This window comes from Panthera uncia (genome assembly GCF_023721935.1).
Source record: "Panthera uncia isolate 11264 chromosome B3 unlocalized genomic scaffold, Puncia_PCG_1.0 HiC_scaffold_1, whole genome shotgun sequence".
Taxonomy (NCBI): Eukaryota; Metazoa; Chordata; class Mammalia; order Carnivora; family Felidae; genus Panthera; species Panthera uncia.
The window spans coordinates 42,525,353-42,541,161 of record NW_026057582.1 but is presented as its reverse complement, the minus strand read 5'-3'; the positions used below and the strand labels follow the sequence as shown (position 1 = coordinate 42,541,161).

Below are 15,809 nucleotides of genomic sequence, written 5' to 3'. Positions count from 1 at the left end.
TCTTGCCTGCTCACTCTCTAAATAAATAAATAAATAAATAAATAAATAAATAAATAAATAAAATTATTTTAAAAATTATTTGTAGGTATTTTATTCTTTTTTGATGCAATTGTAAACAGAATTGGTTTCTTAATTTCTCTTCCTGATAGTTCATCGTTACTGTATAAAAAGAAAGCAACAGACTTTTTTATATTGATTTTGTACCCTGCAACTCTACTGAATTCGGTTAGTAGTTCTGACAGCTTTTTGGTGGAGTCCTTAGGGTTTTCATTATATAAAATCATGTCATTTACAAATAGTGACAGTTTTACTTTTTCCTTTCCAATTGTATGCTTTTTATATTTTTTCCTGCCTAATTGCACTGGCTAGGACTTCCAATACTATGTTGATTAAGAATGTTAAGAGTGGGCATCCTTGTCTTATTCCTGATAATAGTGGGAAAGCTTTTAGCTTCTCACTGTTGAGTATGATGTTAGCTGTGGGCTTGTCACATATGGCCTTTCAGTGACCATATACCTACTTTGTTGGGAGTTTTTATGGTAAATGAATTTTATAAGTGGTTTTTCTGCATCTGTTGAGATGATCATATGATTTTTATCTTTCACTCCATTAATGTGGTGTACCATGTTGATTGATGTGCAGATGTTGAATCATCCTTGCATCCCTGGAATAAATCCCACTCGATCACGGTATATGATCCTTTAAATGTATTGTCAAATTGAGTTTACTAATATTTTGTTGAGGATTTTTGCATTGATGTTCATCAGGGATATCTGATATGGCCTATAATTTTCTTTTTTCTTTTCCCTTCCTTCCTCCCCACCTTCCTTCCTTCTTTCCTTCCCTCCTTCCTTCCTTCCTTCCTTCCTTCTTTCCTTCCTTAACTTTTGACATTTTAATTATAATGTGTGTTGGTGTGGGTATCTTTGGGGTCATCTTCTTTGGAAGTCTCTGGGCTTCTTGGATCCAGATGTCTCTTTCCTTTCCCAGGTAAGGGAAGTTCTCAGCAATTATTTCTTCAAGTAAGCTTTTTGCCCCTTTCTCTCTTCTCCTTCTGGGACCCCTATAATACACATGATTTTCTACTTGATGTTGTCCTGTGAATCTCTTAAGCTATATTCACTTTTACAACTTTTTTCTTGTTGCTGCTTGGTTTGGGTGAGTGCCACTCCCCCTATTTCAGCTCACTGATTCTATCTGCTTCATCCAGCCTGCTCTCGAACTCCTATAGTGTATCTTTCAGTTCAGTTATTGTATTCTTCGGTTTTGTGACTTTGGCACTGCCTTATGTTTATGTCTTTGTTGAACTTCTCACTGTGTACGTCCATTCTTCTCCCAAGTTTGGTGAGCATCTGTATGACTGGTACTTTTAACTCTTTGTCAGGCAAGTTACTTATCTCTGTTTGATTAAGATTTTTTTCCCCAGGGTTTTATCTTGTTCTTTCATTTGAAATGTATTCCTCTGTCTCCTCATTTTACTTGACTCTCTGAGGTTGATTCTTTATACTAGGCAAAATGGCTGCCTCTCCTAGTCTTGCAGGAGTTGCATCGTGTAGGGGATGTACCTCATTGTTTAACCTTGCTCTAGTTGTCTCTCAAACCTTTGTGATTGTCTGAGCAGCCTGGGTTTTCCTTGGTAGGTTCCAGTTATTGTGTCAAGGCCTGTGAGTGTTCCAGACGGAGGGATCTCAGCACCTAGTTTCAGGCTGATTGGAAACTAGAACTTCAATTAGCATCTTTAATGTATGCAAATATATATATGGTCCCGTGGGACTGTAATCATAGGCCTTGCTGGCCTCCAGACCAAGCAATCTGGAGGCCTCCCCTTAGGAACTGATGCAAATTCGGGGCTCTAGACGAGTATATGAGCTTCTTTCTGGGAGATGCCAGCAAGCTGTAGTGAGGCCAGGTGAGAGCTCAAAGATGGTATCCCTCAGCCAGCGTTCCCTGAGAGCACTTCTGTAGCCTTTAGATGTGTGGTAAATCTGAATCTTCCCCACCCCTCCGGCTGAAGTTTTTTCACAGGAAGGCTAAGGGTGTGTTTTAGTCTGTTGTCGGTGCAGCCCCTTGGGGATGGTAGCTTGTTAAGAACCGTCTTTCCAATGGTTTCAGACCCATAGGACTCCTAAATGCAATCCCCCTTGATCACCAGATCCACGCACTGAAGGGGCATCCCCTGTGTGGGCTGTGCACACTGGCTGGCTTTGGTAGAGCCACGATGGAGTGGCACACAGGAGTGGGACGCACTCACTGGCAATAACAGGGTCAAGAAAGAACGCCAGAAATGGTACCCTCCAGCGTCTCTGTCCCCAGAGAGAGTTCTACCAGGCTTCTGCGCCTACAGCAGACATTTTAAGATTAACAAATGAGGGGCGCCTGGGTGGCTCAGTCGGTTAAGCGTCTGACTTCGGCTCAGGTCATGATCTCGCGGTCCATGAGTTCGAGCCCCACGTTGGACTCTGTGCTGACCGCTCAGAGCCTGGAGCTTGTTTCAGATTCTGTGTCTCCCTTTCTCTCTGACCCTCCCCCGTTCATGCTCTGTCTCTCTCTGTCTCAAAAATAAATAAACGTTACAAAAAAATTTAAAAAAGATTAACAAATGAATCTTCTTCACTTATGGTCTAGCACTTTCTAGACTGCTGCTTCTGTACCAGGTTTTGGGGCGAGTGAGTCTACACGTTGAGCCCTTAAGAACAGAGTCTGTGTTTCCTACAGCACTGTGAATTTCCTGAATGTTTGCCCCTTTGGCTTTCAAAACCAGACATTTGGTGGGGGGTTGTTACTCTGGTGCAGGTTCCAAAGGTTGGGGTGCCTTATGTGGGGCACAAACCCCATACCCCTCAGGGAGAAGTCCTGTATTTATGAGATCCCTCCTGACTGTGGGTTGCAGCATTGGGGTGAGGTTTTCTGTAAGACCATGTCTCTGCCTCTTCTACCCGTTTTCAGGTGGCCCTTTTGTTCTTTGTTGTGGAGGCGCTTGCTCAGGTAGTTTTCAGGTCTTTGTAAATTTGTGTCCGTGGGAGGAGGTGAGTTCAGAATCTTCCTACCCTGCCATCTTGAACTGCCTCCTGATTACTAAAGCTTTGTAATGTAGTTTGAAATCAGGAAGTGTGATGCCTCCAGCTTCATTCCTCTTTTGCAAGATTGTTTTGGCTATTTGGGGTCTTTTGTGGTTCCATACAAATTTTAGGGTTCATTTTTCTTTTTTTTTAATTTTTTTTTTTTAACGTTTATTTATTTTTGAGACAGAGAGAGACAGAGCATGAACGGGGGAGGGTCAGAGAGAGGGAGACACAGAATCTGAAACAGGCTCCAGGCTCTGAGCTGTCAGCACAGAGCCCGACGCGGCGCTTGAACTCACGGACCGCGAGATCATGACCTGAGCTGAAGTCGGCCGCTTAACCGACTGAGCCACCCAGGCGCCCCAGGGTTCATTTTTCTATTTCTGTTAAAAATGCCATTGGAATCTTGACAGGGATTTCATTGAATCTGTAGACGGCTTTGTGTATTATGGACACTTAAAAATTTTTAATTCTTCCAATCTGTGAACAAGGGATATTTTTCCATTTATTTGTGCCCTCTTCAATATCTTTCATCAATGCCTTCTAGTTTTTAGTGTATCGATTTTTCACCTCCTTGGTTAAATTTATTGCTAGATATTTTATTGGTTTTGATGCTATTGTAAATGAGATAATTTTCTTTTTTTTCAGGCAATTTATTTTTAGTCTATAGAAACACAACTAATGTTATGCATTAATTTTGTATCCTGCAACCTTACTGAATTCATTTATTAGTCTAACAGATTTTTGGTGGCGTCTTCAGGATTTTCTCTATATAAGATCATGTCGTCTGCAAACAGAGACCGTTTTCCTTCTTCCTTTCTGATTTGGATGCCTTTTATTTCTTTTTCTTGCCTGAATACTCTGTAGTACTTCCAGGACTGTGTTTAACAGGAGTTGGTAAGAGTGGGTGCCCTTGTCTTATTCCTGATCTTAGAGGAAAATCTTTCCTTCTTTCACCATTGAGTATGATGTTAGCTATGGACTTGTCATATGCGGACTTTGTTATGTTAAAGTAGACCCCGGATCAATTAAACCAGAATTATTTTAGGGTGGGATCAGCTACTGGCTCAGCCCTGCAGGTGGGTGAACCCTGGCTGGGATCTCTGTTTGGGCACCGCTGCCAGGAGGGACACCATCTGCCAAATCTGAGCACTGGTTGCTGAAAACCCTGCTCCCCATCTCCTGTCTGTGTGATCCCAGTGGTTGAGCCCAGCCAGCCCCTTTCCCCCACCATGGTCCTCATGAGGTGAGAACTGAATGAGCCTCCTGGGAAGTGTCCTGCATGTTGGGGGAGCTGGATGTCCATCTGGGACTGTCTTTTCCCACTGGAAAAACTAGCCCCAGGGATGCTCTGCCAGTGCAGTGCGGTGCTGGCCTGGGGGTGGGGTGATGTAGTCAGAGTGCTCCTCCTTCTTCCTAACACGGCCCTTCTTAGTCCTTGTGGTGCACAGTGCGCTTCAGCCTCACCCCCTAAATCCTGGGATTCTTCACAATGATGTCTTGTCTATGGATAGTTGCTAGCTGGTGTTTTTGTGAGGAAGACTGAAGTCAGGAATGATCTATGTTGCCATCTTGGTGGCCTTACTCGTAGATAGGCTTCTGACATCAGAGAAGGCGCTTTCAGATACCAGAGCGGTGCATTGACAGTCAGGAACTTAAAAAGTAAATGTCTTCAGGCGCCTGGGTGGCTTAGGCGTCCGACTTCAGCGCAGGTCATGATCTCACCATTTGTGGGTTCGAGCCCCACATTGGGCTCTGTGCTGACAGCTCGGAGCCTGGAGCCTGCTTCGGATTCTGTGTCTCCCTCTCTCTCTGCCTCTCCCCCACCCACGCTCTGTGTCTCACTTTCAAAAATAAATAAATATAATAACAAAAAAAGGAAATGTCTTGTGTTAGTTAATTGAAAGAAGAGCCATATTCTTTCTATGAAACATGCAGGACTCAGAGTTGATAAGGTGGGAGCCTTGTCTGAGAGCCTGTTTTTCCCATACTTAGGTCAGCTACTGATGCATGATGACATTTTGGGAAGTATGACTCTTCAAAGGGCATTTCATTTTCACTAGTTAAATAGCAGAGGCTAGAATAAGGTCTACCAGTAAAGTGACAGGGTACTTGGATCTCACTGGTCAGGTGATTTGAGGCAGAGTACGAAGTCCTGAGTCAGTTGGTTGCAACCCTCGCTACTCAGATTACCTAGGAAGCTTTTAAAAAGTGTGTATATGTGTGTACATATATGTATATGCATGTATACATCCATGTATATATATATATATATATATATATATATATATATATATATATAGTGTGTGTGTGTGTGTATTTATGCTGATCGCACCCTAAAATAATTCTGTTTGAATTGGTCTGGGGTGAAGCCCAGGCATTAATATTTTCAAAAAGCTCTGCAGATGATTCTAATGTCTATGCAGCTAGAACTCTGAGCCACTCTCCAGTGCTCTCTGAAAACGCTCTCATGTAATTGTCTCCCTGTGTATTTCCCCCACAAAAGGAAAATTGTGCATCGTGCCACTTTAAATCAAACATTATAACATGTAGGAACTGTCAAAATATAAACATTTGCTTTATTTAAAATTACTTTTAAGAATAGCAAAGACATGTTATCCGATTAGCTATTTCTTACACTCTTTTCATGCATCATTTTTGTGCATCTCATTACCTCTTTAGAAATATCTAATGAAATCAGTACTATAATAAAAACACTCCATTTTCAATTAAGAGTGTTTATTTGAAAATGTTAATATAAGTCAACTGTCTGTTCTACTTCTGGTGACTGTGAACCTTGGTTCTTGTATTCATTGTCACATATGAATTTTCCTTTTTTGTAAAGGAAAAGTTGGCAATTTCCAGTTATGATATTTGTAAGAGACTCCCTTTCCCAATTACTAAAGCAACCACTCTTTGAATCTTTAGCATATCAGAATTCTTTTGGATATAATCTTTATGAGACTTTGTCAGTACTGTCCTTTATTTTAGAAATGTGCAGATGAAAAAATACATTCTCATACGAACGTAACAGCATTGTTACATACAACAAATTTCCATCAGTACTCCTTCCTATATGTAAACTGAGGAGAAAGCATTTGGATGAGCTGGGAGGTAATTTAAAAGCTAGCTTCATTTGTGCCCAATATTTCCACGAAATATCCAAAACCCTTGTAGAGAGAATCATATCATCAGTGTGTAATCACAAGAGGGAATATAGTTGAAGCCTACTCCTGATGATGGTGGTGAAGTGAATTGGTATTAGAATAATACATGTCATGACATGGTTTTAAATATAAAAGATGCAATCCACATGATACTCGGGAGTCTTCACTAATATTATTTGCTTCACCTGCCATGCAAAGGAATTCAGGCTGATGCAATTCTCTAGTAATCCACAGGACTCAGAAGGTTTAACATAGGATTCTGGGGTAACTTAACTATAAATTGAGAGATCAGCTCTGAGTAAACATTTTGGTGTTTTCCTCGCTGTGTTCTGGAAGTTCCGGGATGAAGGGACTAAAATAAACGTTGTTATACAACCCAATGTGCTCTGATGCAGGAACTCTCCCTGGGCTCTTTGTTGAAGCTGAGTCTGTGCTTCGGTGCTGGCTTGTTGCCCTATGTCTACCTTCCTGTCTCGTCCTACCTCAATCAAGCCCGTTGGACCTGGGGAGACCAGACAACATTGCTAGGATTTTTGACGCATTTTCTCAGGGAAGAATATGGAACATTCAGTCTGGTAAATTTATATTTAAAACCCTTTTGGGGCACTGGGCTGGCTCAGCTGGTAGAGCATGCGACTCTTGATCTCCGGGTTGTAAGTTCAAGTGCCATGTAGGGTGTACAGATTACTTAAAAAATAAGATAAACTCTTAAAAATAAGTAAAACACTTTTAAGGAAGTAAATGACAAAAGTTCAGTGTTCTGCCTGGGCTTTGACTGAAAAAAACAATATTTATCAATGACAGTACAGAGAATTTTCATTTCAGTTATTTACATAACAGACTTGCTCCTTGGAATATGGTCTTTAACAGACATTAGAAAAAAATTGGAATCCCAAAACATGACATCATAATGTCGTATATCCCGAATATATTTCTCGGTATGACAAAGTTAAAAAGATTCTGCCGCCAGCACTTGAAACACTTCATTCTTAGCATCGGGTATCACTTTGGTCCCTCAGTCTGTGATTTAAAAATATTTGGAAAGATTAAAGAAAAAAAAAACCTCAAAATTTTTAATCTACCTTGACCAAAACACTTCCTTTTTTCACATTTGACAAATAGTGTTCGTGGTACTATTTACTGTAATACCTATGTGTAAATACTTTATAAAGTATAATTTCACTAAAATAGCATTATAAAAGTTCAAAAGGCCCTACTGTCCCTAAAACATAAATCAGGGCAAAACACTGAGTGTGGTTATGGTAAAGGTTATCTGAAGAATAGGAGGACAAACTCATGTTTTTTTTTGTTTTTTTGTTTTTTCTTTTTAAGAGAGACAGTTGTCTCGGATTTTTCTTTCATGGTTTGTGTTTTTTGTGCCTTCTACGAAGGCAAATCTCCGAACACTACATGTTATTTGACACCATTGATAGAAAATTCTAAACCATACAAAAACTAAACAGTCTATTACTCAAGGAGACATACAAAAGAAGTAGAACTATATATTATTAGAAAGTAGGGGAATAATTAACACCAAATTCAAGGTAATAGTTACCACTGGGGGGTAAGAAAAGTGAGGCTGATGAGTGCTTTGTGAGATACCCTATGGTATTGGTGCAGTTCTGTTTCTTAAGTGAATGGTGGCTCTATAGACTTTAAAAAAAAAAACTGTTTATCCCTTAAATACACATTATATATGTTATTTGTATGGAGGAGATATTTCATAATAAAATAGGTTAATGAAAGGATAATTATTAATTACTTCTTGACTTAGAAAGTTGGATACTTTAAATTTATACTCTGGCTTACTTATATTGGTTATTCCATTACAATATTGCTTGAGGGCCATTCCAGATTTGAAATTTGTATAATTCACATGTAATTGTGAAATTATAGACTAACATGTGATAATGAGCTCTAATCAAAGTGCCTTAAAGAGACTCCGTAACAAAAGTGTAAAGTCTGTTAATTCATTAATGTGTTAATCATTCCTGCTGGAAATATTTTAACTGATTTTTAGCCAATCATTATTTCTGCATTAATTCTTCCTAAAGAAAGTGTTTAGTTTTCATTGACTTCTCTGCAAAAACTCAGCAAGGCTGTGAAGTAAAGACTGAATAAAGAGAGATGTTGCTTTGTCTATTTAAAACATGCATATTTTAAATCAAGGTAGTTAAAATACAATAGCCTAACAAAGCTTCAGTTTAATGCTTGCACAAGTAAATTTTTCTCTTTTTATGTTTAGGCCAAATCTGAAATAGGATCCAGTATGTCTGAAATCTTGCTGTGAGTATGAAATATTTGAAACTGTGTTTTGTTTTGTTTTTAAGTTTATTTATTTATTTTTGAGAGAGAGAGGGAGAGCGTGCATATGCAGGGGAGGGGCAGAGAGAGAGAGGGAGAGAGAGAATCCCAAGCAGGCTCTGGCTGTCAACGCAGAGCCCCATTTGGGGTCGATCTCACAAACCCTGAGATCATGACGTGAGCCAAAATCGAGTCAGATGCTTAGCTGACTCAGCCACCCAGGTGCCCCTGAAACTGATTTTAAGTAAATTCTCTATTCATTCCTTTAAGTGAATTTTGGGATTTCTGGGTTTATCTCTTTGTGAAGCAGTATGTCTGAGAAGTAGCTTTAGCCTGTACAGGTAACAGTTGTGTGTGTATACTGTCAAACATTCTAGCATTTCCTTCAATAAGGTAAAGATTGAAGTGAGTAATAAATACAGCAGTTATTAAGAGACTAGTAGAACCTACGCAACTAAAATGTTTCAACTTTCATTTGGATAGGAAATTATCCAATGCACTGTTTCTTTATACATAATTTATTCTTTGTTCTGGTTTTATATATGCTTTTTTTTCAGGGATATTTTATAACATTGTATTTAGCAATTTGATTATTTTATTTTTATTTAGAATTGAGCTATGTTCTTTAATTCTTGAGAGCTTTATTTACTTGATGTCTCTTAAGACTTTTTCTTTAGGCTGTCCTTAAGCTCTATTTTGGACTTAAATATTTTTAATAGCCAGCCTTTTTTAGAGCCAGGTTAAGCAAATAAATTTCATCTGCATTACCCACTAGGGTTCTTTGAAAAATGGGTTAATATTTGCTTTAAACACACAGATTAAGACAACTTGAAAAATATCCATACCAATCCTTTACTATTTTTATAATATTTTCAATATAAAATTATGGCAAATAGTCTTCTATCACAGGTGATCTCCTAAGTAATTATTAATGTGGGATTCCCAGGACTATTTGAAAACCATTTTTAAAATATGGGGAGAATATTTTAATTCTGTATACAAGGCAGTTCATAGGTTCTCACAGTTTCTGTCTTGTTAACTTGCTAGCTTGTTTGCTTCCTGCCATCCTTCCTTTCTTTTTAAATGACCCTTTTCCCTACTCCCAAAATATGATGCATAATCATTATAAGAAGTTTAGAAAATCCAGGTAAGCAAAAATAAGAAAATTAAAATTATTATAATTACAACATACAGAGATAACCACTGTTGCTAATCCAGTAACATTTTTGTCTGTGTCCTTCCAATATTTCTTCTGTTTTTGTTTTTAAAAATGGCATCGTAATATGCATACTGTTTTATTAGCCTGCTGGTTTTCATTTTATACTGTAATTTGAAAACACTTTCCTGGTACCAATTATTCTTATGTAACCTTTTGTTGGTTCTCACAACTAATTTTGAATATTTTTTTTTATGTCTGACTGAACCTTTGTGGGTCCTTTTTCTTTTTCGTTTGGAGAAAAGGTCGCCAGAAGCTCAGTTATAAAGACAGCTTTACCAGTGGCTGTGGACTTTCACTTTATTCTGCTTTGCTCCATGCCAGAAGACTCACTGCTGCTTTTACCCACCTCACAGGGTTGTTATCACACTGAAGATTGCTAGTATATTTTACCTTCACAAATCCCACCTGAACTCCAAAGAACTCTCAAGAGTAAGGCACCTTTGTGAAGGCGCCTGGGTGGCTCAGTTCGTTGAGCATTAGACTTCGGCTCAGGTCATGATCTCACAGTTTGTGATTTGAGCCCTGCTTTGGGCTCTGTGCCGACAGCTCGGAGCCTTTCGGATTCTCTCCCTCTCTCTCTGTGCCCCTCTCCTCCCTCTCTCTTTCCCAAAAATAAAGAAACATTAAAAAAAAAAAAAAAGAGTAAAGCTGGACTTTACATCTAACTTTTATTAGGTGCACGTAAAAGTCATCTATTGGGGAACACAAAAGCTTCCTTTATAGTGAAGGAATAGCAGTTAGGTAATATGCCCAGAAAAAAGACATGACAACAGTAATGACCACTCACACCCACGCTATTTGTTCAAACCAAATCATAATGTAGCATGGAGGCTTAATCCTAGCACTCTCTGACTGAGGGAGAGAATTTGTAGCCTTTAATTGTTTCAGGTGGACAGGAGTGTTGAGAGAAGCAACTCATAATTAACCTACTAAAAAATCCTTCAAAATGATGGGACCTAATCATCTATCCTTTTCCAGTCAAGCAAATTAAATTCTTTCCCCATGCATATCTCTAAATTGCAATCCTGTACAAGGAAATTATTGAATCTAACCCTAGGCAGTGACCATGTTTTAGAGCTAACACTTAAGCAACAGATCTCCAAGAATTAATTTTGAGACTGACTTCATTCCTTTTGAAGAATGGTTTGAAATGGGCCTCATGCTGGAATCAATTTTTCAAGTGTATTTGAAAATGGGTAAGAATATCTTCTCATAGTAGATGAGTCTCCATTAGTAAAAGACACATTGTGTGGTTTCCATAATTATGGCATCGCATTTTCTCCAGCAAAATTGCCGGTAGGGAGAAGAAAGTTCTTTGAGATGGTGTATAGAGTCGTTTCTTTTTTGAAAAGTGGAGACTGCTAGAGCTGTTTTAGAACTCAGAAAGCAGTTGGAAAATCCTTATTAGTTAATGGAAGAATTTAGTTTAATTATAGGAAAAAGAATACATTTCTCAGAGATGGCTTCAACATTTTTGAACCACATAATATAGAAAACAAGGAAGCCTTTTAAGGGAGATCACCTCTCTTGTTCTTGTTTCCTTTTTTATGATTGGATCTCCAGAAAATTATTTGAATTAATTTTGTTTTCAATTAGGAAATCACAGGAGGCCATGTGTGCAATGCTGACAGAAGTTCAAAAACCCATTTCTGATGACTTCTTACCAAACCAATCAGAGGATACAAATTGGTTTATGATATCGATACACCATACCAATATTACAAATACAGAAGAATTACTTGCTCTGATCCTAAGCCAAATATAAAATTGGTAACCCAATGTTACAATTGGAAAACATCTTGGAACTATTTAACCCTTGGGTGCCTGGGTGGCTCAGTGACTAAGCATCAGACTTCAACTCAGGTCATGATCTCGCAGTTCGTGAGTTCAAGCCCCACGTTGAGCTCTGTGCTGCCGGCTCAGACCTGGAGTCTGCTTTGGATTCTTTGTCTCCCTCTCTCTCTGTCCCTCCCCTGCTCACATTCTGTCTCTCTCTCTCTCTCTCTCTCTCTCTCTCAAAAATAAACAAACGTTAAAAAATAAATTTAAAAAAAGAACTGTTTAACTCTTTCTTGTGCTACCTTTTCTCCCAAATTTAAAATGAGAAGACAAAGTAATTTTAAAATCTGACTCCAGCCCTTAAAAGTATTCAGTGCGTTATCAGGTGTGTCTTAAAAATAATGTTTTATTTGGAACTAACCAAGTTTGTTTTCTACCAACAATAAGTTAGATTGTCTTTTACAGTTCTCAAGTAACAAGTATGAGGACCCAACTCTCATTCAACATTCAAGCCCTCGCAGTTTGGGCAAATATATCTTTAGCAAGAAAGTGAGTAATATAATTTTTCCCTGTTCTCTTCCCCATATTCACTAATTCCATTCATATTTTAATATGTCATTGTAGAACATTGCAAGTATTATTTTATATTAAATATAAATGACTCTGACACTTCTGTTACAGCAAATTTGTATTGCTTTCTTGCTAGGTTTTTTTTTTTTTTTCCTGATTATAAATTAATGATTTTGGAAGATTGAGCATTCATTACATTACAATCTAAGTAAGCAAGTCATTTGATGTCTTAAACTTCTGGTTTGATCCCGTACTCTGCCCATAGCCACTTATTGTTGCATTGCAAAAGAAGTAAGCCATAATTTGAATTCCTCTGAAGAAAAAAGTAACCTCTGATGATAAAAGAAAACCTGAAAAATGCAACACTCCATTAATTTTTTGTTCATTTGCTTTCTAGTCTAAGTGTTTTATGTAAATTTATACATGTACATACATTTGTAGTTGTGTTTCCTTGGCACTTAACGTTATATTGTGAACATTTTCCCGTATCATAAAAACACTTAAAATCATTTAAACGTCTGTGTAAAACTCCATTCTGTGACCTGGGAGAATTAACTTTTAACTATTTGAGAATTTTCAGATTGCTTCCACTCTTTCTGCTACAAGTAATATTAAAGCATTTTTATGGATTAACCTTTATCCACATTTCTGGTTTTTCTTAAAGATTTACACTTACATGTCAAATTGCTAGGTCAATGAGTGTGATTATTTTTAAAGCTCTTCATATATATTATCAAAGTATCTTTTCTTGAAGATTATAATAACACATGCTTTCACAGTATTACGCCCTCACCAATATTGAGGTTTGTCATTGTAAAATCTTCTTATTTTGATGCATGACATTATTCCTTTGTTTTGCATATGTTTAATTGCATCTCAAATTTAACAAGATTAATAACCTGTATTTCTTCTGCAAATCTTAACTTTCTATCTGTTGCTGTATAGTTCCAAGTGAAGTTGTCTGTGATATGTATTACAGTGTGTAGTGAATGGCTATGTTTTGGTTATATGTTCCCACTCAGATTTCTTTCAACTGAGATCTTTCTTTGTCCCTAGTTAAAAATGGAAAGTTTTATGGATCTAATTTTTTTTTTCCTGTAGTTTAAACCTATGTGATATTGTCATTAATATTCATGCACATAAATAATTTTGGACATATTTAAATTTTTTTATAGGGACAGACAGAACCCATCATTAGTATGGCTTTTTACTGGAATGTTTTGCATTTATTCATTGTTCTTCGCTTGGAGGGCGAATTTAGATATTTCAAAACCACTTTTCATGGGTGTGGTAAGTTTGACTTGGATATGGCCCTTTGACCCAAAAGGTGATTAGGAATGTACAATCTTGTCTTCACGAATCTTGTAGAAGAGTAACTTATCTTAGAATAGTTAAAATTGTGTATAATTTATTATAGATCAAAAATTATTAGCGTATTCTCTTTGTAGTAGAAATTATAAATGTAGATAGCTCTTCTCTAATGGCGGAAACCAATGCAGTGTATGTGTGTGTTCGAGAGGCCTAATAAATAATACCCTATTTGATCATCTGAGTTCTGAATCAACTGAGAAATGAGATAAACCAGGGTGAATCACCTTTATCACTGATCACTCTGAGATGGGAGAGTGTGGTTTATGTCTGTGGGCAAGGGGGCTTCCTCATAGCACATCCTGGAATGGACAGACCCACCCACTAGTCACAGGCAGTGCTGTCCAGGGCAAGACCCTCCCCACCCCACACCCACCCCACTGGCGCCACAGGGACAGAGTCTGCCCCTGGACAGGTGCATCCTGTAGGCAGATCACTTCCAAGAGAAAGAGGAAAGGGGAGGGCTATGCGGACCCACCCTCAGCTCCCAGACTCCCCCCACCCCCTGTCAGCTCAGTGCCTGCACCCCTCGGGAAAGAAGTGAGGGGTGTTACATTGGTGGCGCTTTCCCACGTGGGAGGAGACACCAGGAGCAAAGCAAAAGCATTTCTCCACCCCCTCCACCTTACAAGTGGCAGGAGTTCAAGGCGCAGGCCACGGGATTGAAAAGAATGTGTGGATCCAAAAAGGGAGATTCGTGTGTCAAACGGGAAAGGGGAAATATTTGAAAATTAAAAGCTAGAGGGATGTGGAGTCGGATTGGGGAGAGTCAGTTAACAAGACCTGCGTGACAGCAGGCCTAAGCAGCTAGGCACACGCGGTGTATTTTTTAAGTCGACAGGTGCCTGATTGGTTGCATAAAGCAGCCAGCCGGACGTGCTGCTCTTGTGTCTCTTGCACAGGTGGAAAGATTCTGGATGCAGAGCAACGCTGTGGTGGCCGTGCTCGCCGGCGTCGGCTTGGCCACGCTAGTTTCTGAGAGCAACCGAGTGCTGAGCACCAGTGGGCTTCAGTGTCTGGAGTGGCTTTCAGCAACGCTTTTTATAATCTACCAAATATATTCTAATTTCAGGTAACACATGCTTGATTTTATGAAAAGTCTCACCCAAACAAGAGACGTTTGGATGTTTAGATCCTCGGACTTTGTTGCACCTGTAACCTCCACTGGTTTTCAGAGTGAGACGGCTTGGTCTGGATGCGGTGCTTCTGCCTGAACAGAATCTCAGCCTGACTCATGCGTAGTTTCAGGGCATTGCCAGCAAGGCTTTGGGTGGCACATACCAACCAGTTGTGTATTTTCCTCTCCCCCAAGGAGCCCTAGAGAGACTTTGTAGTATCTGGAGGATGCGTCCGTGATGTGTCCATGATCTAAAATACCACTTGGGGGGCGCCTGGGTGGCTCAGTCGGTTAAGCGGCCGACTTCAGCTCAGGTCACGATCTCGCAGTCCGTGGGTTTGAGCCCCGCGTCGGGCTCTGGGCTGATGGCTCGGAGCCTGGAGCCTGCTTCCGATTCTGTGTCTCCCCCTCTCTCTGCCCCTCCCCCATTCATGCTCTGTCTCTCTCTGTCTCAAAAAGAAATAAACGTTAAAAAAAAATTTTTTTTTAAATACCACTTGGATGGAGAGTAAAGGCATTTGGGCCTCTTTGTATGCCCTGAAATAATTCCCTTTATCCTTCAAAGATTGCATCTTTTGAGTAACACCTGGCCCTTTTCTAGTTCACTCCATAGCAGTGAATATTAATTATTTTGAAATCATTGAAGTTCTAAAAGTTTCTTCATTCTTATGCATTAGTATTATATGTACTTTAAAAAATCTGTTTGATAACCATGCCAATGAAAACCTCAGTCTAACATAAGAGATGTCCAAGTTTTAGATGATAGTTCATTTATTTCCATCAGTGTTGAGTAAACGTTACAGAGGTGGAAAGAGTCCACTGGAGTTTCATGATAGTGAGATTTGATTGGTATTGAAAAAAGTTTTTTTATTAATGTTTATTTATTTCTGAGAGAGAGACAGAGACAGAGCATGAGCTGGGGAGGCCTGAGAGAGAGGGAGACACAGAATCTGAAGCAGGCTCCAGGCTCTGAGCTGTCTGCACAGAGCCTGACATGGGGCTCAAACCCACGAACCACGAGATCATGACCTGAGCTGAAGTCGGACACTTAACCGACTGAGCCACCCAGGCGCACTGATTGGTATTTTAAAAGGTTAAATTTCTAGGGCACCTGGTGGCTCAGGTACAACTCTTGATTTCGGCTCAGGTTGTGAGATCGAGCCCTGCGTGGGATTCTGTGCTTGGGCGGGGGGGGGGGGGGGGGGGGGGGGGGGGGGGGGGGG

General features: G+C 39.4%; 1 protein-coding gene across 5 annotated transcripts in view; it reads left to right on the top strand.

The window, feature by feature from the left end:
- The window catches only part of TMEM260 (transmembrane protein 260), a 73,510-nt gene that overhangs the window by 29,988 nt on the left and 27,713 nt on the right, over positions 1-15,809 (top strand). For all 5 annotated transcript variants that reach the window (XM_049611545.1, XM_049611544.1, XM_049611543.1 and 2 more), the window contains exons 6-10: positions 6,625-6,804; positions 8,475-8,515; positions 11,997-12,080; positions 13,277-13,391; positions 14,372-14,541. In XM_049611545.1, coding sequence (XP_049467502.1) covers positions 6,625-6,804; positions 8,475-8,515; positions 11,997-12,080; positions 13,277-13,391; positions 14,372-14,541 — 590 coding nt within the window. The remainder of the gene's footprint in view (positions 1-6,624; positions 6,805-8,474; positions 8,516-11,996; positions 12,081-13,276; positions 13,392-14,371; positions 14,542-15,809) is intronic.